The sequence below is a fragment of the Hemiscyllium ocellatum genome, unplaced genomic scaffold (genome assembly GCF_020745735.1).
Source record: "Hemiscyllium ocellatum isolate sHemOce1 unplaced genomic scaffold, sHemOce1.pat.X.cur. scaffold_819_pat_ctg1, whole genome shotgun sequence".
In the NCBI taxonomy this organism is placed as follows: Eukaryota; Metazoa; Chordata; class Chondrichthyes; order Orectolobiformes; family Hemiscylliidae; genus Hemiscyllium; species Hemiscyllium ocellatum.
The window spans coordinates 169480-194401 of NW_026869253.1; the positions used below are offsets into that span (position 1 = coordinate 169480).

Here is a 24922-nt window from a genome sequence, read left to right on the forward strand (position 1 = left end):
CGGATATGTCCTGTCTCATCAGCAGGATGGACACAGCAGAGGTGGCAGCACAGTGGGATGCAGTTAGAAGGGAATTGCTCTTGGAGTCCTCAACAGTGACTCCGTATCCCATGGCATTAGTTTGCATTTGGGAAAGGAAACCTCCTGCTGATTACCAAGTACCAGCATCTCTCAACTGATGTATCAGTACTCCTCCCTGCTGACCAACACTTGGAGGAAGCACTGAGGGTAGCATTCTGGGTGGGGTATTTCAATGTTCACCACCAACAGTATCTCAGCTACAGCATTATTGATCGAGAAGGCTGGGTCCTAAAGGATATAACTGCTAGAGTGGTTCTGCGGCAGGCAGTGAAGGAACCAACAAGAGGAAAATATACACTTGACCACAGCCTTACTAATCTGCCAATTGCAGAAGTATCTGCCTATGACAGTATCGTTAAGAGTGACCACCGCATAGTCATTGTGGAGACAAAGTCACACCTGCACATTGAGAATAACATTTACCATTTTGGGTGGTACTATCACAGTCCGAAATAGGGCAGACTTCGAACAGATCTAACAGCTCAAGTCTGGGTGTCCATAAGGTGCTGTGGTTCATCTACAGGAGCAGAATTGTACAGCCACACAACCTCATGACCTGGCATATCCCCCTCGCAACAATTACCATCAATCCAGAGGATCAGCATTGGTTCAATGGATGTGCAGGATGGCAGGAGCAGCACCAGGCAAACCTGACAATGAAGTGTCAGCCTGGTGAAGCCACCAAACAGGACTACTCGTGGGCCAAACAGCATAAGCAGTAAGTGATAGACAGAGCTAAGTGATCCCACAAGCAACGGTTCAGATCTAAGCTCTGCAGTCCTTCCACATCTAGTCGAGAAACGTTGGAAACAATTAAACAATTCATTGGAGGAAGAGGTTTCACAAATAACGCCTTCCTCCATGATGGAAGAGCCCAGCACTTCAGTGTATAAGATAAGGCTGATGCACTCGTAACAACTTTCAGTCAGAAATGCTGAGTGGATGATCCATTTCAGCCTCCTCCAGTGGTCCTCAGCAATTCAGTTACCAGTCATCAACCAATTCGATTCAGTCCATGCGATATCCAGAAACGGTTGGAGATACGGGATACTCTATGGGGTCCATACTCTGACAACATTCTGGCAATATTACTGGAAACTTGTGCTCCATAACTTGCCACTCCCCCAGCCAACTGTTTCAATACAGTTACAACAATGGCTTTTCCTGATTATGTGGAAAATTACCCCAAGTATCTCCTGTATATAAAAAGCAGAACAAATCCAATCCAGCCAATTACTACTACATCAGTCTACTCTCGATCATCAGTAAAGTGGTGGAAGGTCTCAGTGCTTTTAAGCAGCAACCTGCTCATCAATACCCTGTCAATGACGCCCAGTTTGGGCTCCACCAGGGCCACTCAGCTCCTGACCTCATTACCTTGATTCAAACATGGACAAAGGAGCTGAATTCCAAAGGTAGGGTGAGAGTGATAGCCCTTTAAATCAAGGCTGCATTCGACCTTGTGTGGTATCAAGGTGCTTTAGCAACACTGGATTCAATGGGTATCAGAGGCAAAATCCCGGCTGGTTAGAATCGTACCTGACACATAGGAAGATGGTCATGGTTGATGAAGGACAGTCAACTCAGCTCCATGTCTGTAGGAGTCCCTCGAGCAGTGAACAGAAACTTCTTCAGGGCTGCTTCATCAATAACCTTCCCTCCATGTTAAGGTCAGAAGTGGGGATGTTCGCCAATGATTGTACAATGTTCTGCAACATTTGTGGCTCCTCAGATACTGAAGCAGTCCATGTTCAAACACGACAAGATCTGGACAGTATCCAGGCTGGCAAGTGGCAAGTAATGTTCAGCCCACACGAATGCCAGACCATGACCATCACCAATAAAATACAATCTAACCTGCCCCTTGGCATTCAATGGTGGTACTATCACTGAATCCCCCAGTATCAAAGTCCTGGTGGGTAATCATTGCTCAGAAACTCACTGGTCTCCCCACATGAACACTGTAACTATAAGAGCAAGTCCGAAGCTAGGAATGCAGCGGTGAGTAACTCACATTCTGTCCATCATCTACAATGCATGTCAATACAATATAGGTCAGAAGTGTGACAGAAGACTCCCAGTTTGCCTGGATGAGTGCAGCCCCAACAACACTCCAGAAGCTTTATACCATCCAGGACAAAGCAGCCAGTTTGACTGTCCCTTCATCCACAATGCTCCACCATCAACGCGCAGCAGCAGCAGTGTTTTATGATCCACATGCTGCAATGAAATGATTCACCAAAGATCCTCAGAAACCATCTTCCCAATTCATGACCACATCTATCTAGAAGGACAAGGGCTACAGATGTATGTAAATACCATCATCTTTAGGTTCCCCTCCAAGCCATTCACCATCTTGACTTGGAAATATATCACAGCTCCTTCACAGTCGCTGGGTCAGAATCCTGGGATTCTCTCCCTAATGGCATTGGAGGTCAACCACAGCAGGTGGACTGCAGTGTTCAACAAGGCAGCTCACCACCACCTTCTCAAGAGCAACTAGGGACAGGCAATAAATGCTGGCCCAGCCAGTGACACCCAGATTGACGAAATACAGAAATAGAAATTAACAGAGGACTGTTGCTGAGATATCACAGAGATCGGTGCATGGGGCCCAGCTATTCACAATGTCCTTTAAATATTTGGTTGCTGGAATCAGATACAATACATCCTAGCCTGCTGACAGCACTAATGGATGTGGGATTGTGAGTGGGTGCGGAGGATGTAAAAAAGCACAAGAAGACTAAGACAAATGGAGTGAATGGGTAAATACGTGACAGATGGAAAACAATGTGGATAGAGGTGACGGTGTGCCCTTTGGTGGAAATGATAAACTGGAATCCTACAATTTGAAAAGGATTGGTTGAAACACATTGATTTACAAAGGGACATATGCTCCTTTTTGTTGTTTCCTTTTGCATCAACCTCTGAGGTCCCTGCAGCGCAGTGAGTTCTGTAACCAGAAGTCAATACTGGGCATGGCATTGACACGCTGACCAGTGTACACAGACCCACCAAGTGGGGAGCTATAACACGGAAAAGGATCTGCATATCCTTGTACATATGTCGCTGAAAGCAATATTGCAGAAACAGAAAGCAGTAAAGAAGATAAATGGTGTGTTGACCTTCATTTCAGGGGGATGTGAGTCCAGGAGAAAGGGTGTGTTACTGCAGCTGTACAGACCTTTGGAGACATCCCATCTCGAACATTGTGCAGCATTGTGTGCAGGCTTGGTCTCCTTACCTAATAAAGGACAAACTCGACATTGAGGGAGAGCAGTGAAGGATGACCAGACTGATATCTGGGATGACGAGCTTGTTGTGGGAGCAGAGTTTGGGGTGACTGGGCCAATATTCCATGGGGTTTAGGAAAATGAGTGGAGATCTCAGTGAAATATACAAAACTCTGACAGGGTGAGACAGATTAACAGCAGGAATGATATTCCCCTGGCTGGGATGACTAAAACAAGGAACCACAGTATTAGGTAAGGCAGGTCACACTGCAATGAGATGAGAATAAATGTCTGCACTCACTGACTGGTGAACATGGGGAATTGGCTTGCACCTGGAAACCAAGACACTTATAAATAAGGATTCAGAGACAGTAAAGGGATGGTGGGAAAGCAGGAGTACGGGGCGGAAATGAAGGGCCAACCTTCATTACATGGAATTGGTTAGCAAACTCAATGGACCAAACGTACTACTGCATTTCCTATTTTATAGCTTCCCAAGGTTACTCACATTAACGGATATGTATATCGTGTGGGGTAATTGCATTGAGGAGATTTTTTCCATGAACTAGAATGGGGGAGGCTCAATGTGTTGTATGACCTACTCCTTTCCCGCTGTTTCTGTGCAGTCTGTGGGAAAGCTCGGTAAATGTTGTCACAAGCTCTCAGATGTTAAGAAGGAGGTCTCTGCAGGGTCGACAGGACTGTGTTCTCATTCCCTTTTCCGACACTGATGCTGAGGCCGGATGTTCAGTCCGGTTTCATCCTTTCAGTCCTTGGAGTAGTTTGATACAAATGAGTGCCTTGATTGGCCGTTTCAGAGACCATTGAAATGTTTACCACATGTCAGGGTCTTTGGAGTCAGTTTTAGGCCAGCCCAGGAAATCACGGGAGATTCACTTCCTAAAAGTACATTGGAGAAGGAAATTCTGTTTACAATCGATATTGTCTTCAAGGTCACTGTTACTGAACCCAGGTTTTAGATCTCGATATTTTATTAATTGCCTTTAACTTCCACCTGCTGCCAGAGCATTAGCCTGGTCTGGATTAGTAATCCAGTGACATTTCCACAACAGCACCATCTCCACATGGGGACTTGTCAGAGACAACACTGAGCAGGGTATTTCTGTGCTGCTTGACAACTCTGTCAAAAAGAACTCCCACCAATTTGACTGTGGTGATGGGACGGAGGGGGTGGTAAATGATCAGATTGTAATTATTCCCGTTTTAGGGAACGGGACTTACCTGAGTAATTTTCAACATTGCCAGGGACATGTCAGAGTTGGAGATGGAATTAAACAGCTCCCCCATGGACACGGCTTGTTGCGCAGCACAAGTCTTCAGTCCTATTGCAGGAATGGGGTCAGGGCCCATTGCCTGTGTCATATCTACTGTGTTCAGCTGTTTCTTCATGTCACGTGCAGCGAATCACATTAGTTGAAGACTGGCATCTGTGATTTTGTGGGCATCATGGCGTGGGTGATGATTATCATCGACTCAACACTTCTGGCAGAAGTTGGTGCAGATAAAACATCCTTCTCTTTTACACTGATGTGCAGGTCTGTTCCATTATTTAGGATGGGGATGTTTGTGGAGCCCTCTCCTCCAGCTATTTGTTTAAGCGTCCATCACCATTTATAACTGAATGTGGCAGGACTGCAGGGCTTCGTTCTGATCTGTTGGTCAAGTCCAGTAGCTTTAATGAGTTAATATCAGGTTAAGGATCATGTGATTCTGACTCTGACATGTTCACCCACACTCGTCACTGAGCAATAGATGGTGTTGATGGTAATGGCAGACTGAGGTGTTACCCTGGCAAAAAGTTACAGGTTGTGGTTGGATGCTGTTCTGCTTCTCCCGCTGCTGTGGTCTAAAGCACTACATGAATACACAGTTTCCAGCTGCAATATCTGCAATGCAATTCTGCTGTCTGTTCCCCAATTCTCACTGAGACCCATTCACCCATCAGCCCTGCACTCAGTGACCTAACCTGGTTTCTGATGAGGAAATACTTCAATTTTCAAACTCTCATTCTGCTGAGGGTCTGTCTCCCCGGGTCTTGCTTTCAATCTGACACATTCTGCAAAAGTACTTAACTGATCTTAATTAAAATGTTTAATTCACCTGAGTCTTTTTCCTTGAGAAATACAATCTTCTGTGTTTAAGCGATTATTTTTCCTCTGTTTCTTTCCCTGACCATGATTAAGAGCTCTGTAGTGTCAGTGATACCAGAGTTATGTAGTTTCAGAGCCAATGAATTTTCTGGATTCCCAATCATCTACACCACATTGTATATTTTCTCTTTTGAATTGATGCCTTAACACTCATGGCTGCCTTGTCCTCCCATGAGTATGTTTCATGTTCTTGGGGTTGCATTTCTTGTATTATCTTCCAAATTATCCCCAGAACCTCCGCCCATTGCTGGTCCATGGTCTTTCCTGCTCAGCTCCCCTTCCAATTAACTCTGGACAGTTCCTCCCGCATGTCTTTGTAGTGGCATTGCTTAATTATAACCACATTACATCTTGAAGAGATGTAAACTAAAAGAAGGAGCTTTGAGAGATGGGACACGAAGAATAATTGGTGGAATTCTAAACCAGCTACAAAGGGAGAACAAGAGAGAGAGGATATAGATATGGAGATATGGAAAATGAGAAAACCACATTCTCGAAAGAAGCAGATGAACATCCCCCAATACTTTGGCAATGTCTGTGTGCTGTGATCCTTTGTACAGTGCACGTACAGCAGAGTATTATGTTCAAATGCTAAGTCTGATGCCAGAACATTTGTCTGCAATGATATGACAGACATTAGCTTTGGAAAGAACCCAGCAGGCCAACATATTGAAATAAGTTGGGACACCAGAATCAAGAATTTGGAGCACACATCCTGGTAAGAATGAGAAATTAGAGTTGGGAATCCCAGAAAAAGAGGGAACGTTGAGAGGATCAAATAATGTTTTAATATTTTATAAATTTTATACATCATTTGTGACTTATCTGCACACACACACATTGATTAAACAGTGTATATAAAATCTTTTTTCCACCATTGAAACTGTCCTGTTGTCGTGTTACGAGGATACATGAACACCAAGTAGTCATCAAAAGACATAACGCACTATCACTATGTTCCATACATACAGACAAAGAAGGGCACCACTTTGATTGGGACAAAGCACACACACATACTAAGACACGCAAGGACCTTCTTAGAGAAATGGTATTCTAAGCAGAAGTCCATCAATAAACTCATCAATTTAGATTCTGTCTACATACTATTGTTAAAATAACCGGAAATGGCATCACCCAATGTAAGAAACATAGTCATGGTGACGAAACTTCTGAAAACATACTGTCAAGCTCAGTGAGCTAACTTGCATACATATAAATTGTTTTTTTTTGTTTATTAGTGGAATTTAGGAGTTCTCTGTCGCTCACGTTTTGACAGATTATGATGTGAGGTGAGCTTTTCTGGGTATGTGGTTTTAATTAACAGAGGGGTTTGACATTGATGTTATAACAGTTTGGGGCCTTGCCATATGGCATTTGGACAGACTTGAACAGATCTGTGAAACAACAGATCCCAGCAAATTCCAACTCATTGCAACTTTGAACTTCAAATGAAACCATTGGGAAAATTCGTTTAATTTTGTTACTTGTGGTTGGTTAAATGAAAAGTGAGGGAAATGACTTTTAACATTACTGAAGAGGTTCCCGAATTTTCCAAGGAAACTTCGAAATACAGAAGGAGGACATTTTTTAGAATGAGCCAATAGGTAGGAATTGGGTTTAACCATGGAGAAAAGGGAAGCTGGAATTGTAATGGAGTTGGTCAAGCACTTTGATGTATCAGAGAAATAGGCAACTGCAGTAGAGTTATAAAAACTTAACTTGCAAATGTGGCGACTGGAGTTAGAAGATAAGTAAAGGGGCGGAAACAGAGAGAGAAAAAAGAGAAAGTGAAGAGAAAGAATTAGAGAGGGCAATTGAAATTCAGAAGTTGGGAATTAGGTAAGAAAGTTAAATTAACAAGATGGAGATGAAGGGAGAACGTAGGGATGTATTCAACTAGGTTAGTAACTTGCCATATTTCGGTGAGAAAAATGTCAAAATCTTTTTTTATTTCATTTGTAAAAATGACACGGCAGATGACCTGTCCAGTGAACTTATGGGTAATGCTAGTTCAGACTAATCTGGTGGGCACAGCTAGTGAGGTATGTGCAGCGCTGTCAGACGAGGAATCCAGACATTATCAAGATGTCAAATTGGCTATTTTGATTAGTTATGAATTGGTACTAGAAGCATATAGACAGAAATTCGGAAAAAATAAAGACGGAACCAGGTCAGACTTATATTGAGTTTGAAAGAATTAACCACAGTCATTTTGATAGGTGGGTTATGGCCTTAAAAATGGATAAGATCTGTCAGGCTTGAAGGAAGATTAATCTGCTGGAGAAGTTAAAAGACTCACTTGCAGAGATAGTAAGAATTCATGTGAATGAATAGAAAGTTCAAGAAGTGAAAAGTGCGGCAGAAATGGCAGGTAAATATGAATTGTGGCATGTGATGAAATTTAGCTTCTGGCAGGAATTTCATCCTGTGGGGGATAGAAATTGGGAGAAGGGAAGATCACACATTACAAAGCGAACAGTAGCTCATAATAGTTTACCACAGGTGAAGAAAGAAGCCAAAGGGGGTTGAAAGGTGGTGAAAGGCCTCAGGTGCTCTCACTGTAAGGGAGTGGAACACATAATATTACAGTGCCGATGGTTTAAGAAGGGCACAGGGAAAAAGTTGTTATCACTGCAGTAAGCTGGGACACACCGTGCTGGGCGTTAAAGAAGGCACTTTGGGGAAAGATGCGGTAGAAGAGGCTAAGCCAGTGACATTAGTGAAACTGGTAAAGGAAACCCCAAGTGCAGCCGAGGAGCTGCAGGACATTGCACAACCTAGGCAAGGGCTGGGTATGGAGGCAGTGCCTGATCTCTGTAAAGAATTCAGCTCTGTGGATAAAGTTTACTCAGAAAGAACAGGGGGAGAAGGATAAGAAATTATAATTTTGTGAGATAAGGGATCTGCTCACTCTCTATTAGTTGGGAAGTGAGGCGCCAGAAAAGCACAACAGATCAGGCAGCGTACGAACAGCAGGACAATCGAATATCAGGCAGAAACCCATCGTCCGGAACGTGGTGGGCGGACAAGGGGGCTGGAAGATAAATACGAGAGTAGTAGCTGAGCTGGTGGGAGGGTCACTGGGAAGGCAATAAGATGATGTAGGTAGGAGTGATAGTGATATGTCGGAGGGGAGGGTGGAGTCGATAGGTGGAAAGGAAGATGGCCTGTTAGGGCAGTTCAAGAGGGCGGTGCTAGGTTGACCGGTTGGATCTGGAAGAGGTTGGTGGAGGGGAGATTTGGAATTTGATGAAGTCAACGTTGATGCTGTACAGGTTGAGGGTTCCAGCTGTCCTACCATCGATAGGTGTCCTATCACCCCCCTCTCCAACATATCACCATCACACCCCACCTGCATCTACCAATCGCCTTCCAAGCTCCCTTTCACCCAGCTCCACCCCCACCCACCCATTTATTTCTCAACCTCCTTCCCCCTCCCTTACGCCCCACTTTCCTGATGAAGGACGTATGCCCAAAACGTCAATGCACCTGCCGCTTGGATGCTGCCGACATGCTGTGCTTTTCCAGCCCCACACTTTTCAACTCTCATCTCCAGCATCTGCCGCCCTCACTTTCTCTCACCCTCTAATAGTACGAGATGAAAGTTTTTTTTCACTCTTTCTGACATGTTAATCAAGAGCTTGATAACTTGTGAAATGGGGACAGAAGTTAAGCATTCCCTTGTGTAACATCAGGATGGAATGCCAAATCAAGGTTGGGGAAGTAACAGTGACAGTGAGTAACAGAGTGTCTGTTCTAGGAATAGAGTTTGTTCTTGGGAACGATTTAGCAGGAGGCGAGGTGGGAGAGGCACCCCTTGTGGTGGAGAAGCCAAAGGAAGATGAGGGAATTGGTGAGTTAATAGAAAATTATTCAGGATTTTTTCCAGACTGTGTAGTAACAAGATCCCACTGTCATAAATTACAGCAGGAAGGAAAAACGAACGAAAAAGACAAAGGAGTTGATGCTCAGTGAACTGACACCCTGTTTGATGTAACGGTGCAGGAAAAACCTGAACAGGCAGAGGTGTTCCGTCCTGAAAGGCTAATGGACGTACAACAGAGATACATACACACACATACACATGCACACACACAGAAAATGCATCAGAACATATTGTTGAACGTTATTAACATAAAGATAAAATTTTAAAATTAAAATGGACACCCCGATAGGTTACTTATTGAACAAGAATGATTAAGTTCCACACTGGCGTGACAATATTTTAATGTGTATATGACAAACAAATTGTCGGAGATAGTTGTGGACAACGACAAATCTCTCGCATTTTTTGGAATATTTACAGACCAGAATATGAGACTACGTCATTGGAGTCTTACCTTACCGACTTTAAACTTACAAAATGTACATGCTGTGGCTCCTATAATGTGATAGCAGATGTGTTTTCGTGGATTTAAAGGAAAAAGTGTAGATAAGTTTTGACTTATTCCAGTGTTGTATTGGTGTACAGAATTAATATGAATGATATAACTGAGATTAACACTTTGGTATTTCATAAAATTGGGATTAAGAGTTAGAGGAAAACAAATGTAGCCATCTTTTCATTCTGCTAGTTCATTTTATTTTCTGAAGCGGGGAGATGTTATGAAGACAAAAACATATATGGACACTTTAAAACAGATCGGGTTTTGCTGAATAGAAATTAAAGCCACAGATGCCAGCTGAAGGTCACACTGTTCCACATGTCACCATTAGCTGAGAAATGGATTCCTGAGTTTTGTTGCTGTTTTGATAGCCATTCAAATGTAACTAAAGAGTTTAAATAACGCTCAGGATAACAGATGCCAACAGAATTTGAATATTATTGTTTGGACACCTGGAAAGCAATCAAATTATGATAATTATTATATCATGGGGAGTATATAAACCCAGCATTTTGAACACTGGAGGGAGAGCTACTGCCATCCAACAGGAGAGCAACTGCTGTCGAGCAGGAGTGCTAACTGACCATCTCAAACACACTCTCTCAAAGACACATGTTCATGTCAAACCTACTTGCAATAAAAAGATGACCCGGGGAGATGCAGCTGAAAGAGTGAAGACAACGGGGAAGATAGAGACTGTATGGTCATGGGATTGTAATGTTTAATATGTGGGTTGTTGGAACAGCATATTTTTACAGAGTTCGAGTCAGATAGTAAGTAGCTAAGAAGAGGGACTTGCATTTGTGAATTGTTGTTGTTTAGTGTTCACTATTAAGGTTAAGAAACTAACTTGTTAAGTTTTGTTTAAAAGGAGGTCTGTGTCGCTCATATTTTAACAGATTACGAGGTGAGGTGAGCTTTTCTGGGTGTTTGGTTTTAATTAACAGAGGGGTTCGACTCCACCTTGTAAATGTCCATCCCCGCTCACCCCATTTCCCTGCAGTTGGCCCATATCCTTCCAGTCCTTTCCTATACAGATATTTATCCAAATGCTTTTGAAATGTTGTTAATTTACCCCCCTCAACTACATCTGCGAGTAGCTCATCCACGTACCAGCCTCTGTGGAAAGAAGTGGCCCCTTAGGTTCCCTTTTATTCCTTTCCTTCTAACGTTAAACTGATCCTCTCTCGTCCTCGATTCTCTACACCTTGGAAAAAGACTGAGAGCATTAACCCTATCCATACCCCTCGTGATTTTATACAGCTCTATAACAACTCCCCCAGTCTCCTACACGCTAAAGAAAATGTCCTATCTTGTCCAACCTCTCCCTATAACTCAGATCATTGGGTCCTGGCAACATCCTTGTAAATTTCTTCTGTATTCTTTCTACTTTAATAACATCCTACCTTAAACAAAGCGACAAAACCTGAACACAATACTCCAAGTGCGGCCTTAACGAAGTCCTGTATAACTGCAGCATAAATTCCCATCTTCTATACTCAATATCCTGCCTGATGAAGGCCATTGTGCCAAATGCCTTATTCACTGCCCTGTCTACCTGTGACTCCACTCTCAGGGAACCGTGCACCTGAGCACCAAGATCTCTCTGCCCCCTGCACCCCTTAAGGCCCTCCCATTCACCATGAAACTCCTACCTTGATTTGAATTTCCAAAATGCAAGACCTCACGCTTCTATATTAAATTCCATTTGTCGGCCCATTTCCCCAACTGATTAAGGTCCTGCTGCAAATTCTGATAAACTTCCTCACTGATCATGCTCCCACTTACTTTAGTGACATCTGCAAACTTACTAATCATGCCTTGTACATTCTCAACCAGATCATAGATAACAAACAGCAATGGACCCAGCCTCCAGTCTGACAAGCATCTTTCCACTAAACCCTCCCCTTCCTACCATCAAGCCAACTGTGTATCCAATTGGACAGTTCCCACGCATTCTACGTTTTGGAACCTTCCTGAGCAGCCTGCCATGTGGAAACTTATCAAACCTCATCAAAGGCCTCTAAGAAATTTGGGAAGCATGATCTATGCTGTCTATGCTGACTGCTCTGAATCAAACCCTGTGTAAGTAATGGGTGCAGTCGATGGCATGCTGTCCTTCATTGTAAGATGATTCGAGTACATAAGTAAAGCCATCTTTCAGCTGTTGTAGAACCTTGCTGAGAGAGTATTTGGGGCACTCTGTACGGATTTGATGCCCTTTGTAAGGAAGGATTCCCGTACCACAGATACGGATGATGGTAACATGAGGATAGAGTGAGGAAGCTGAGTGTTTAACCTGTAGAGTGTGAGAGACGAAGAAATGGTGATGCTGAAACATGCGGAGTGGCAGGGGTCTCTTATTTCCAAAACAGACATTCCATACTTTACCCAGGAGTTATTGGTTTGATTTATTGCCACGGGTAACTCAGTACAGGGAAACACTTTATTTATTAGCAGTGGAGGCAGATCATAGTAAGCAAGGCCAGACAGATCATAGGATGGAAATAGGCTTGGACAGAGTAAGGCATACAGGTTACACTGAACAGGACGTGCACTAGACAAGATCAACATCAACAAGATCAGCATTATTTGATCTTAGAGAGTCCATTCATCAGTCTAACCTGACTTTCCTAATAGTTTATATGCCTAAATTAACTCTCCCCACGTTATTGTGCAGTCGGCGTGTGAACCCATACTGAACGTTATGTTCCTCACAATCCCCAACAGCAGCCACAATACCTTCCATCTGAAACAGGTAGCCATTCCCACTAGCTTCCACCCTACATAGAGAACACCAGGCTGGCTTCTCGGAGATGGAAGCTGCCTTCTTGTGACTTCACACAAGACATATGGCTTCCCTCCTCACCACTAGAAAACCGTGTTAAAGTCCCACGTGTGTATCATGACTGACGGAGCTACGAGGAACAACGTGGAGCAGTCTGTCTGTGCAGCCTCTGCTCCACCTGGTCACCATGTTAGAGCATCAGTTAGGAGACAGTGAGGACTGTTGATGCTGAAGAACAGAGTAGACAGTGGTTTGGTGGAAAAGCACAGCAGGAGAATCGACGTTTCGAGCATAAGCCATTCATCAGGAATCAGCATCAATTAGCTCATTCTGCCCCTGTGTAAGTGCATTGAGGTGGGAATGGCCTCCTACTGTTCCTGTGTAAGTGACTCAAGGGACTGACTGGCTTCTTCCTCGTCCGATTGGACAGGGCCAAGGGCCTGATTGGGTTACCCCTGGTTCCTGTATGACAGCTCGATGTGCTGACTAGTGTGATGATGCTGTAGCTTTTAGAGGTTATTTTGTTCTGGTTTCTTTTACGAGAGAGATTGAATGACCGTTACCAAGCTGGCTAGTTAGGACCACTTGCGTAACAGTTAGCGAAGCCTTGGGTTTATTTTAATGCAGATGGAATGGGTGTGGTCAGCTCTCACCGATTAGGATTTCTGGGTTTTGGTTTCTCAGTAACATCAGAAATTATTGGGGTCTCCACCGAGTTGAAAACTTTAGTGAATGTCTCCTGGCAGCTACTCTGTATGAATTTTCTCTTGGTGCTGTTTTTAAATCCTGAATTGGAGAAATATTTGTGTCATTCAGTGTCTGAATATTCCTTTTTTGCCAAGGGCTGTGTCCATGTGATTTTCCAGTATTGGAACAGTTCATTAGTGATAGTTCCTAGATCTCTTATTCTGTTAACTTGTCCAATATAATTACATTATTCTAGATTGCTCTTCCTTTGGTTTTATTTTATTTATCGTGTTTAAGTAAATGGTGTTTTGCTTCACACCGTGTTGCTTGACCAGTCACATTGCATCTGGAACAGACACTTTATATTTTCTTTAAAATAAGAAAATAGTAGAGTCTAGGCTACCACCTTCAAATATTATCGAGGGGCTTTGGTGTGGCCCATCACACTAGAATCCTTCTCTTCCTGAGTAATATGTTGGAGGCACTGAATGGGCTGTCCCTGTTCTTCTCTAATAGTGTCAATGGGCTGACCGACTTCCTCATATTCCTGTGAAACCAGTGTGAGGTGCGGAATGAACTCTTATTTTACTGCGGCAATGTGCAGTGTCAGACAGTCCTCTATATGAATGTTACGGACTCTTTAAAAGCACAAGCCTCAATGGAGTCCATGTTTTGCTGCACATGGACACAGTCCAGTTCAGAAGCTGATGGGGGCGTCAAATTATTCTGAACATTGTCTGATGTCCTCGCATTGTGTTATTGGAAAGTTAGTGGGTGTAGTTTTCATGAATGTTCTGGTATTGAATGTTGCCGTCAGGGAGACCAGAGGATTTTGTGAGCCATCTCTGGGTGAGGTATGGGTCTGTATTCACAGTGAATTAGAGTCTACAACATGACCAACAAATGGAGCACAAGTTTCAGAGAGGGGAAGCTCTGTAAAGAGAGATGAGGGGCCTCTTTCATACCCAGCCTGGGTTTTACAATTACATTTCTCAAATCACCTCAAAGTATGTGGGACAGACTTGAAGGGCCGAATGATCTCCTCTGTTTCTGTGCACCAGGTTATAGAAGTAAGTAGCCTCTAAATGATCCTGCCTAACAGGTTTAATGGGCTGAATGGAACACAGGAACATGGGATTGAGGGACAGGAGTGAGTCATTAAACATTTTGAACCTTCTCCACCAGGCACTAAGATTATGGCTGATCAGGTTGTGGTCTCAGCCCCACTTTCCTGTCTGTGTCCCATTATCCATGACTCAGTTTTCTGTCAAATATTTCAGTAACCCAACTGTCAATCAATGTGAACAGAGAGGCACGAGAAACTTCCAGTGAAGAGGATTCGGATTTGAAAGGTAATTTCAGAATTTTTTGTCATCCCTCTTATAGAATCAGAGAGTCATGCAGAATAGAAATAGACCCGTTAGTCCAATCTGTTCACTCCGATCAGATATCAAGCCTGATCCAGTCCCATTTGCCAGCATTTGGCCAATATCCCTCCTCTTTCAGATACTTTTAAATGTGCAATTGTAACCGCCTTCACCACTTCCTCTGACAGCACTTTCTGTACACCCACCACTCTGTGTGTGAAACATTTATCTTCAGGTCCCTTCTAAATTATTCGCCCTCTCCCCTTCAACATGTGCTCTCCTGTTCTGGACTCCCCTACCTGGGGAGCGGAACATGGCTGTTCAGAATATCTATGCCCCTGATGATTTTATAAACCTCTATAATGTCACCCTTCAGCCTCTGACACTCCAGGGGAAACACCTCAAACTAATCAACCTCTCCCTAAAGTTCAAACCTCCAGTCCTGGGACATCCGTGTAAATCTTTTCAGCTGACAACCAAGTTGTACGCAGTATTCTTAAAGTGGCCTCACCAACATCCTGTACAGATACAACATGCCACCACGACCCCTATACTCAATGCTCTGACTGATTAAGGCAAATTTGTAAAACGTGTTCTGTACCGCACTGTCTGCATTTGACTCCACTTTCAAGGAACAATGCACCTGCAGCCCTAAGTCCATTTGTTTCACAACACTCACCAGGCCCTTACCATTAAGTGTATAATGTCTGCTCACAAGCTTCCAGTCTGAAAAATACCCCTCTCCCTTCAAGCCAACTGTGACTCGCTTCTTCTGTATCCCATGTGACCGAACCTTACTAATCTGCCTACCAATCGGAATGTCATGAACACCTTGCTGAGGTCCATATAGACAATGTCTACCAAACTGCCCTCATCAATCTTCTTTGTTACCTCTTCATAAAATTCAATCAAATTAATGAGACATGATTTCCCATGCAGAAAGCCATGTTGTCTACTCCGATCAGCCCTTACCTTCCCAAATGTATGTAAATGCTATCCCTCAGAATCACCTCCAACAGCTCACCCACCACCGACATCAGGCTCACCAATCCCATTTCTCGTCCCACTCCTCCACTGCTCACAACAAATGTTAAATGTAACCAGGTCGGTGATATGGCCGATGATATCAGTCTCAGACTGGGTCAGGGTCAGTTTTAGGACCAAGTCAGGCTAGTTTCTTTAATCTGTTCAAATAGCACGTTTATGATCCAGAGCAATGTTACTCCAACTATGATGGAATGCTGAATGGCAAACTGTTTGCAAATAAAGAATCGATATTTCCCGTTCTGAAAACACTGACACACACACACACACACACACACACACACACACACACACACACACACACAAACAAAATCTCTGAAATTTCACATTGAAAGAACCTTGTCCAAATATTAATGTAACTAATGACAAAAACGAAAAATTGAGAGATTGTCCAAAATGTTATTCTGCTTCTGAAGGTATTCTACTCCTGGGAGAGTTAGATTTGGCTGAATTCCCTTTGCATTAGGCTGGCAGGAGGTCCCAGGTTAGCACAGTGGCTCAGTAGTTCGCACTGTTCCATCACAGCATCAGGGACATGAGTTCAATTCCAGCCTCGGGCGACTATCTGCATGAGTTTGCATCTTCTCCCCTTGTCTACGTGAGTTTCTGATGGATTCTCCCGTTTCCTCCCAAAGCTGTATAATTAAAGTGTATTGGTCAAATAGTCCATAGTGTTCAGCGATTTCTACTTTAGGTAACTAGTCAGTTGTAAATGTAAGGGCATGAGAAGGTTACTCTTTGGAGGGTTAGTATGGACTTGTTGGGCTGAAGGGCTTGTTTCCACACTGCAGGGATTCTATAAAAATAAGAATGGTAACAATAATAGTAGAGTTTTGTTTTAGCTCGTACACGTTACTGTGATGAGGAATAATGAAGGAGAGAGAGTGCAATGGGCCGTTTCTTCTCAGGCAGATGACACTTTCTCCCTCTCTGAGTTAAATCACACAATAATGTCATTCTCTCCCAAACTGGACCATGTGAGGTCTCCTTGTACATTGTCCAAACTATGTCTCCATCACATTCCCTGTTCCATGTCGGTGCATCATTGCTGCTGTCATACACGGAGCCATAACCTGAACAGAAAACGGTCTCGGTCGATTTGAAGATACGGTTATATGGCCCTGCGTCATTAAAAATAAAATGTTTAATGTATTCAGAATACATAGAACATAGAACAGTCCAGCACAGAACAGGCCATTCAGCCCACCATGTTGTGCCGACCATTGATCCTCATGTATGCACCCTCACATTTCTGTGACCATATGCATGTCCAGCAGTCTCTGAAATGTCCCCAATGACCTTGCTTCCACAACTGCTGCTGGCAACGCATTCCATGCTCTCACAACTCTCTGTATAAAGAACCCGCCTCTGACATCCCCTCGATACTTTCCTCCTACCAGCTTAAAACTATGACCCCTCGTGTTAGCCATTTCTGCCCTGGGAAATAGTCTCTGGCTATCGACTCTATCTATGCCTCTCATAATCTTGAATACCTCAATTAGGTCCCCTCTCCTCCTCCTTTTCTCCAATGAAAAAAGTCCGAGCTCAGTCAACCTCTCATCATAAGATAAGCCCTCCAGTCCATGCAGCATCCTGGTAAACCTCCACTGAACCCTCTCCAAAGCATCCACATCTTTCCTATAATATGGTGACCAGAACTGGACACAGTACTCCAAGTGCGTTCAAACAAAAGTTTCATAGAGCTGCAACAAGATCTCACGATTCTTAAACTCAATCCCCTTGTTGATGAAAGCCAAAACACTATATGCTTTCTTAACAACCCTGTCCACTTGGGTGGCCATTTTAAGGGATCTATGTACCTGTACACCAAGATTTCTCTGTTCCTTCACACTGCCAAGAATCCTGTCTTTAATCCTGTACTCAGCTTTCAAATTCCACTTTCCAAAATGCATCACATCTCCATCTGCCACCACTCAGCCCATCTCTGCATCCTGTCAATGTCCTGCTGCAGCCTACAACAGCCCTCTATACAGTCAACGACACCTCCAACCATCGTGTCATCTGCAAACTTGATGACTCATCATTCAATCCCCTCATCCAAGTCATTAATAAAAATTACAAACAGTAGAGGCCCAAGGACAGAACCCTGTGGAACACCACTCACCACTGACTTCCAGGCAGAATATTTTCCTTCCACTACCACTCGCTGTCTTCTGCTGGCCAGCCAATTTTGTATCCAAACAGTTAACACAGATACCGGTGTTTAAATAAATGCTTTGTTCTAACATAAACAGAAATTACTGGAAAAGCTCAGCAGGTCTGTCAGCATCCAGATGCATTTTACATGCTGTATTTGTACCAGCCTCCACCACTTCCTCTGGCAGCTCATTCCATACACACACCACCGTCTGGGTTAAACGGTGCCCCTTAGGTATCTTCAAAACCTTTTCCCTCTCACTTTCCATCAATATCCTCTAGTTTTGGACGCCTCTAACCTGGGGAAAACCTTGACTACAAACCCTATCCATGACCATTCTGATTTTATAAACCTTTCCTGCTGTAAAATGTGACTCCAATCAACACGAATGGCTGTATTTTCAATAATCCCGGGCCGAAATGCTGACATTCAACACCGACACATGTTCTTTCTCCATCAAGTCACAATTCTAAACCCAGTTTCATCAGTTTGTTCAGATATATTAGGAGACACTGCTGTGGGATTTACACCTAGACCTTTGTACCCGGAGGTAGGGACACGAGCACCACTCGGCAATACCCATAAAGCTGTAACATTATTCTCCTGTTTGTTTGTTCATCAGCCTGTCCTGACATGCTGTAACATACCTCTGCAACAGGCAGGACATGAATCCACACCTTCTGGTCCAGAGCTAGGAACACTACCACACAATGTCAGGAATTGGAATCAAACCCCAGAGCCATGGCTCAGAGACAGGGACACTACCCACTACACTACTATACCCAGATTTTGGGTCACATTTTAAGGTACAGCGTTCAGCTCGGTGTGGATTTATTATAATCAGGTTACCATTACTGAGCTACACAAAACATTTTGTTTTGTTAAACAAGTGCAAGATAGAAATTAACTATGAACATCTTTAATCGCTATTATCTGTAGTCTGCAATATTAGGGAAAGAAATCCTGCAGACACACTCTGCCCAATGAAGGGTCTCAAATAGATATTTATTACTGAACACCAGACACGGAGAAAGACCATAATTTCTGGTCCCAAAACACCGATCAGTATAACCCAACTCTCAAGTGTGTCTGCCCACTGCCTAAAACCATGAAATGATACCAGGCCGCTGATTGCTGTCCAGCCTCTCCTCCCCACTGACTGTGTCTGCAATCTGTCCCTCCTCCCTCTAACCACACAAGGCAAACCAAGCTCAGGGTCTTTGTGAAAATCAAGGCCAGAGTGTGCAGGCCTCCTGGAGAGGGGTGGGCATTTTAAAATTAAACGGGGAAGGTGAGGAGGTGGTAATATCACTCACTGGCCGAGGCGTGGCAGATGGAGTTTAGTTTGGATTAATGCGAGGTAGGGTCTTTGGCAGTGCTGTAGGACAGAGACAAAGGCCGTCAGGTAGTATTCTTAAAAATGCGCACCTCATATATATAATGTGATTAAGAAGGTGTTTTGCACACTTTCCTAATTGGTCAGACCTTTGAGTATCGGAATTGGGACGTCATGTTGAGGTTGTACAGGACATTGGTGAGACCTCTTCCGGAATACTGTGTCCAGTCTGGGCATCCTGCCCACTCATTCCATGGGCACACCACCCTCTGGGTGAAAGAGCTGCCCCTTAGGTCACTTTTAAATGTTTCTCCTCTTACAACTATGTCCTCTAGTTTTGATCTCCACTCCCCTTATAAAATACATTGACTATTCACTTTGATATTATTGACCTTGATATTATTAAGCTGGAGAGGGTTCAGAAGAGTTTAACCTGAATGTTGCTGGAAATGGAGGGATTGAGCTATAAGGAGAGGCTGAATAGGCTGGAACATTTTTCACTGGAGAGTATGAGATGGAGGGGTAACTTTGCAGAGGTTTATAAAATAATGAGGAGTACAGATAAGCTGAAGGGCTGATGTCTTTTCCCTAGAGTTGGGGATTCAAAACGGAGGGATATTTTGAGGCGTGTGGAAAACGATTTACAAAATTTAGGAAAGGTAATTATTTTAGACAGAAGCTGGCTTGTGTGTGGAATGAACTTGCAGAGCAAGTGGTGAAAACAGGGACAGTTACAACGTTTAAAGGACATTTAGATCAGTACATGGATAAGACATCAGTTTGGATGGTGCTGTGAGCAGCTGCCCTCTCCCTCCCCCTGTCTGAGTGAATCCCTGTTGGTTTTCACCCTCTACCAATGCCTGTGCAGTGGCGTGAGGAGACCAGCAGAGGGTGGCATTGCATCACTTTCAGCACCACAGAGACTGCCAGACCTGCCCCACACAGAGACACACAGATACACACTCAGCAATTGTTAGGACACGGCATAGATCTCATCTGGTAACTTAAACTAAACATAAATAAATGCTCAATTCGCCTCGAAAACTGTTAAAATATGAGTGACAGAGAACTCCCAAATTCCGCTGTTTAAATAAAAACAACAATGTAGTTTTTAACACTGAAAGTGAACTGAAAGACCCTCTATCTCTTAACTGCTTATAACCCGACCCAGCTCTACAGTAATATACTGTTTCTGGGTCTGCCATCCTCTCATATCACAGGGACTTGTAAGCTCCCAGTTCAGAGCAGCATTCACCCTCGCTTAAAGATACAGTACACACTTTCACCTTCATCCCATTATACCCTGATGAATATAGATAAGTGGAACCTATCCGGATTTCTCTTGCTCTGTGGTTTGTCAATATTTCATCTACTCTGTCTCGTATGTGTTAGGACTTTTGTTATTCCATTGACAGTATGTCATTATTCGACTCTGTCCGTGGGAATATATCAGTATTTCACTTGCTCACACTCCTGTGTGTGGGGCAGGATTTCAGTTGTTTCATGGGGACTGTGACACTGTGACAATCTCAATGTTTGTAAATGGGACCAAACCTGCAAGAATTGTAAATCTTTGGAGGACAGTGTGGAACTCTAACAGGACAGTGACACGCTGGTAGACGGGGATCGATGCAGAGCAGTGTGAGGTGATGCACTTTGGTATGAAAGATAAAGAAAGACAGTTTAAAACAGGCTGTGTCATTATAAAGGGGCTGCAGGAACAGAGGGCCCTGGGTGTATATGAACAGGAGCTTTGTTTGGGGGTCGGTGCTATAACAGATATACCGTGAGTGTGAGGGAGCAGAGAGAATACAGTGACCCTTATCCTGACAGAGCGGGGAAGGTTATTGATGCTTGTCTTGTATTGCTGGACAATTCTTCAGACCGCAGATACTGCACTGAGCTGGGTGGGGAGCTTAGACCATGCTCAGTGGGTCTGGTGGTGTGGCTCCCTCTGGGAAGAGAATGGTCACCCTCTGTACTAGCCCATCCACCAGGACCTCTGTGCCTCAGTCGACAAACCGTGGTGTAATTGCCCCTTATCTGCCATGCTCGGGGTAAACTGTGCAGGGCAGCTCCAAGCTGAGAAATCTCAACCGTGTGCCCATTGGCCTTTTTAAGATGGCACCAGTGCCACGGGTCACGGAATATCCAGGTGCACCCGGGCGACTGTGAGTCCCTCCAGCCATGATGGGTGGGAGAATCGGGCTGGCATTGAATGAGAGGGACACCATGGGGGGGGGGTGGGGGGGGGGGTAGTCAATGAGTTGTGTTTGATAAGATAGCACCAGGAATCTAGCTTGGCCTCGTACAGATAATCTCTCTGTCACACTCAATGAAATGACACTGAGGCAAATTAGTGTTAGAATCAGCCCAGTGAGTCAGAGATTCTGTTGTAACTACTCCCATTTACAAAGCTGTAGAACAAATGCTCATCCAAAACTCTCCATCATTTCACCTCACACCAATCTCCTTTTTTCCATCTTTCCTGGGAAGACTGGCTCATGTTACAGGTTGTTACCAAAGTGTCTACATTTCAGCATTCTGAAACCTGGGAACACATCCGTCCATGACACTGTCTCTCAGTCTCCCCCTCTCTGTCTATACCCCAAACCCCTCCCATGTGGTGATATTTAAACTGATTCCCCCGCCATCTCTCTCTGGCAGTGATGTTCACACCCACAGCACCCCCTTGTCAGTGCACAATATCGATATGGAGCTGGAAATGGGTGGGAGCTGTACTTCCTGTCACTTCCAGCATGGGCTGCAAGCTTCCCCTCACTGGGCAAGGATCTAACACAGTGTTAAAGAGCAATGTACTGGGGTGGGGTACACAGTCCTACATGCTGGGTGAGTAACTGCTCCTGGGTTACAGATCAATGCACTGGGGTGGGGTACACAGTCCTACATGCTGGAGGGTAACTGCTCCTGGGTTACAGATCAATGCACTGGGGTGGGGTACACAGCCCTACATGCTGGGAGGGTAACTGCTCCTGGGTTACAGATGAATTCACGGGTGATCACTGCACAGCTCTCTGTGCTGGTCAGACTGTCTGGTGAGGTTTATAGATAATGCAATGATGTGGGATGTGCTGGATGGATGTTTGTTCCAGGTTCACACAGTACTGCCCTGCTGTGGCCTGCACAGCTCCCGGTACTGGACAGGTATGTAGCCTGTGCACAGAACATCATGGTGGTGGGGTGGATGGGGGGTGAAAGGTGATGGACGGTGAGGGAGCTCCCCGGAACGTTCTGTCCCTGACATTCTATAACTGACATTCCCGGAACGTTCTGTCCCCGACATTCTATAACTGACGTTCCCCGGAACGTTCTGTCCCGACATTCTATAACTGACATTCCCCGGAACGTTCTGTCCCTGACATTCTATAACTGACATTCCCCGGAACGTTCTGTCCCTGACATTCTATAACTGACATTCCCCGGAACGTTCTGTCCCTGACGTTGTTTGTTTGTGAACGGCCGGACGTCAGTGAATTGAACAAACGATAAGATCCCGAGGGAAGAGATCCCGTTCCAGGGAGAAGGAGACACTGTTCCGAAGGCCCCTCAGGCAGTTAAAGGGGGGGAATACGTTTTCCCTGCGTTTACATTTCTCCACGACACAGGATCGACCACAATTTAGACCAAAATACAGAAATTCCCAAACTCCGTTTGTCTTCAGGAAACTGGGAGAGAATCCTTCAGGACAGCAACGTTCCACCCTCCGTATTAGGAACTGGGAAGGAGTGACCTGTGTCTGCTCTCGAGTGATCGAGTGTGTGGGAATGTTCTAGAAACCATCTGTCCTTATGGATGTGTCTCTGTGTGTTTGGGGAGGGAGGGTTTCTTGTGGTTTATGTCACATTTTTGTCAGTAATTCCGACCTTCCCATTTGTTATTCCAGCTCCAATTATTTTAATAAATCCCTGAATACAGGGACACATTTGAAAATCTCACTGGGTCCCCGATCAAACGGGTCCCTTTGCCTCCAGGCTGATGGATAATGGGTTTGTTTTCCTTCCTCACAGTTAACGTAGTGACCATCTACGTCCTGCTTTATAAAGATTGTGGATTGTCTCCATGTGTCAGACGTTACCTGGGGGCCATGGCAGCGGCGGATCTCCTGGTCATTATCCTCGACCTGATCCTGAGACACATTCCCATTGTTTATCGGGAACAGTTTTATTTCCTGAGGTACTCCGTCCCCGTGTGTAATATCCACGCCGTCCTGCTTTATGCAGCCACTGACTGCTCTGTCTGGTTCACCGTCACTTTCACCTTTGATCGGTTTGTGGCCATTTGTTGCCAGAAGCTGAAAAGTAAATATTGCAGTGAGAAAACGGCGGCTGTGGTTCTGGGAGCAGTGACTGTGCTGAGCTGTTTAAAGAACATTTCCTGGTATTTTATGCTCACGGCTCGGTATTGGCTGGGGAACGCCCCCTGGTTTTGTGATGTAACAGTCGCTGTTCGAGTCTCCAGTGTCTGGGTCACAATCGAGTCCCTCCACCACATTCTAACCCCGGGTGTCCCATTTCTCCTGATTCTGCTGCTCAATGTTCTCACCGTCAGACACATTTTAGTGACCAGCAGAGCCCGCAGGAGACTCCGCGCTCACACCAATGGGGACGCTCAGTCTGACACAGAAATGAGAAACCGAAAAAAATCCATCATTTTACTGTTTGTGATCTCGGCCAATTTCATCCTGTTATGGTCAACGTTAATGCTGTATTCTATATGGTACCGGATGTATATATTGGGTATAAGTCTGTGTATCTCCATCCCTTTGTGCAGGAATTGGGCTTCATGCTGCAGCTCCTCAGTTGCTGCACAAACACCGCGATTTATGCCGTGACCCAGACTAAGTTCAGGCAGCAGCTGAAGAATGTGCTGAAATATCCCTTCACCCAAATCCATCCATCCATCAAATTCCCTCATTAATCACACCATCCGGGATTTTCTCATTTCAGTTCAGTGTTTCAGCGATGGAGCAGCCTGTCGCTATGGTAACAGACTGAGGGGAGCGCTGGTTTGTCCATCCTTATCCCACAGGGGGTTACAGGGAAACATTTCAATGTTTCTCACAACTCAGGGGCCAGTGAGAAAAGGCACCATCCCACTGACTGTATCCATCACTTCCATTTGTAACCAATAAAAATGCTGATGAAAGCGTGCCGAGCAGCAGAGGGACCGATGTTGTTGTGTGTCTTTGTGTTGGAGAAGCTGAGCTGGAGAGAGACAGACTCAGCCCCATGTCCTGGTCCTCAGGGAAGGGGAGGGCACCGCGCCCTGAGCTCAGGAGCTGGGGTTAACTCCCTCTGTCCCCCCACTCCAACCTGGCCTCCCCATTACCTCTCCCCTACTCTTTCTCCTCAATTCTCTCTCTCTCTCTCTCTCTCAGCACACACTCTCTTTCTCAACCCTCTCCTCATCCCCCTCTCTCTCCCACACACACCACCCCCAACCCCGGTTTCTCCACCTGCCTCCACTTTCCCTCTCCCTCTCTCTCTCTCGTGCCGTCGCAGTCTCCCTCCCACAATTCCATCTCTACCCCATTTTCCCCCACCCCCCCCCCCACACGCAGCTTCACCCCCAAACACACCCAGTCTCTGGGTCAGAGGGAGAGGGAAGGACCAGGGAGACAGAGTGTGTCAGAGAGAGAGAGTGAGGAGAGG

The 24922-nt window shown here is 44.7% G+C and overlaps 1 protein-coding gene across 2 annotated transcripts in view; it reads right to left on the reverse strand.

Moving 5' to 3' along the window:
• LOC132814428 (uncharacterized) overlaps positions 1 to 23844 on the reverse strand; it is a 44996-nt gene extending 21152 nt beyond the window's left edge. The window contains exons 1-3 of one of the 2 annotated variants that reach the window (XM_060823485.1): positions 23664 to 23844; positions 23347 to 23562; positions 16011 to 16391 (exon numbers count right to left, since the gene is read on the reverse strand). In XM_060823485.1, coding sequence (XP_060679468.1) covers positions 16284 to 16391; positions 23347 to 23562; positions 23664 to 23825 — 486 coding nt within the window. In that variant the 5' untranslated portion in view covers positions 23826 to 23844 and the 3' untranslated portion in view covers positions 16011 to 16283. Of the gene's footprint in view, positions 1 to 16010; positions 16392 to 23346; positions 23563 to 23663 lie in introns of those variants that run through there. The other variant, XM_060823484.1, reaches the window with a different exon arrangement.
• Between the last annotated feature and the right edge of the window lie 1078 nt (positions 23845 to 24922).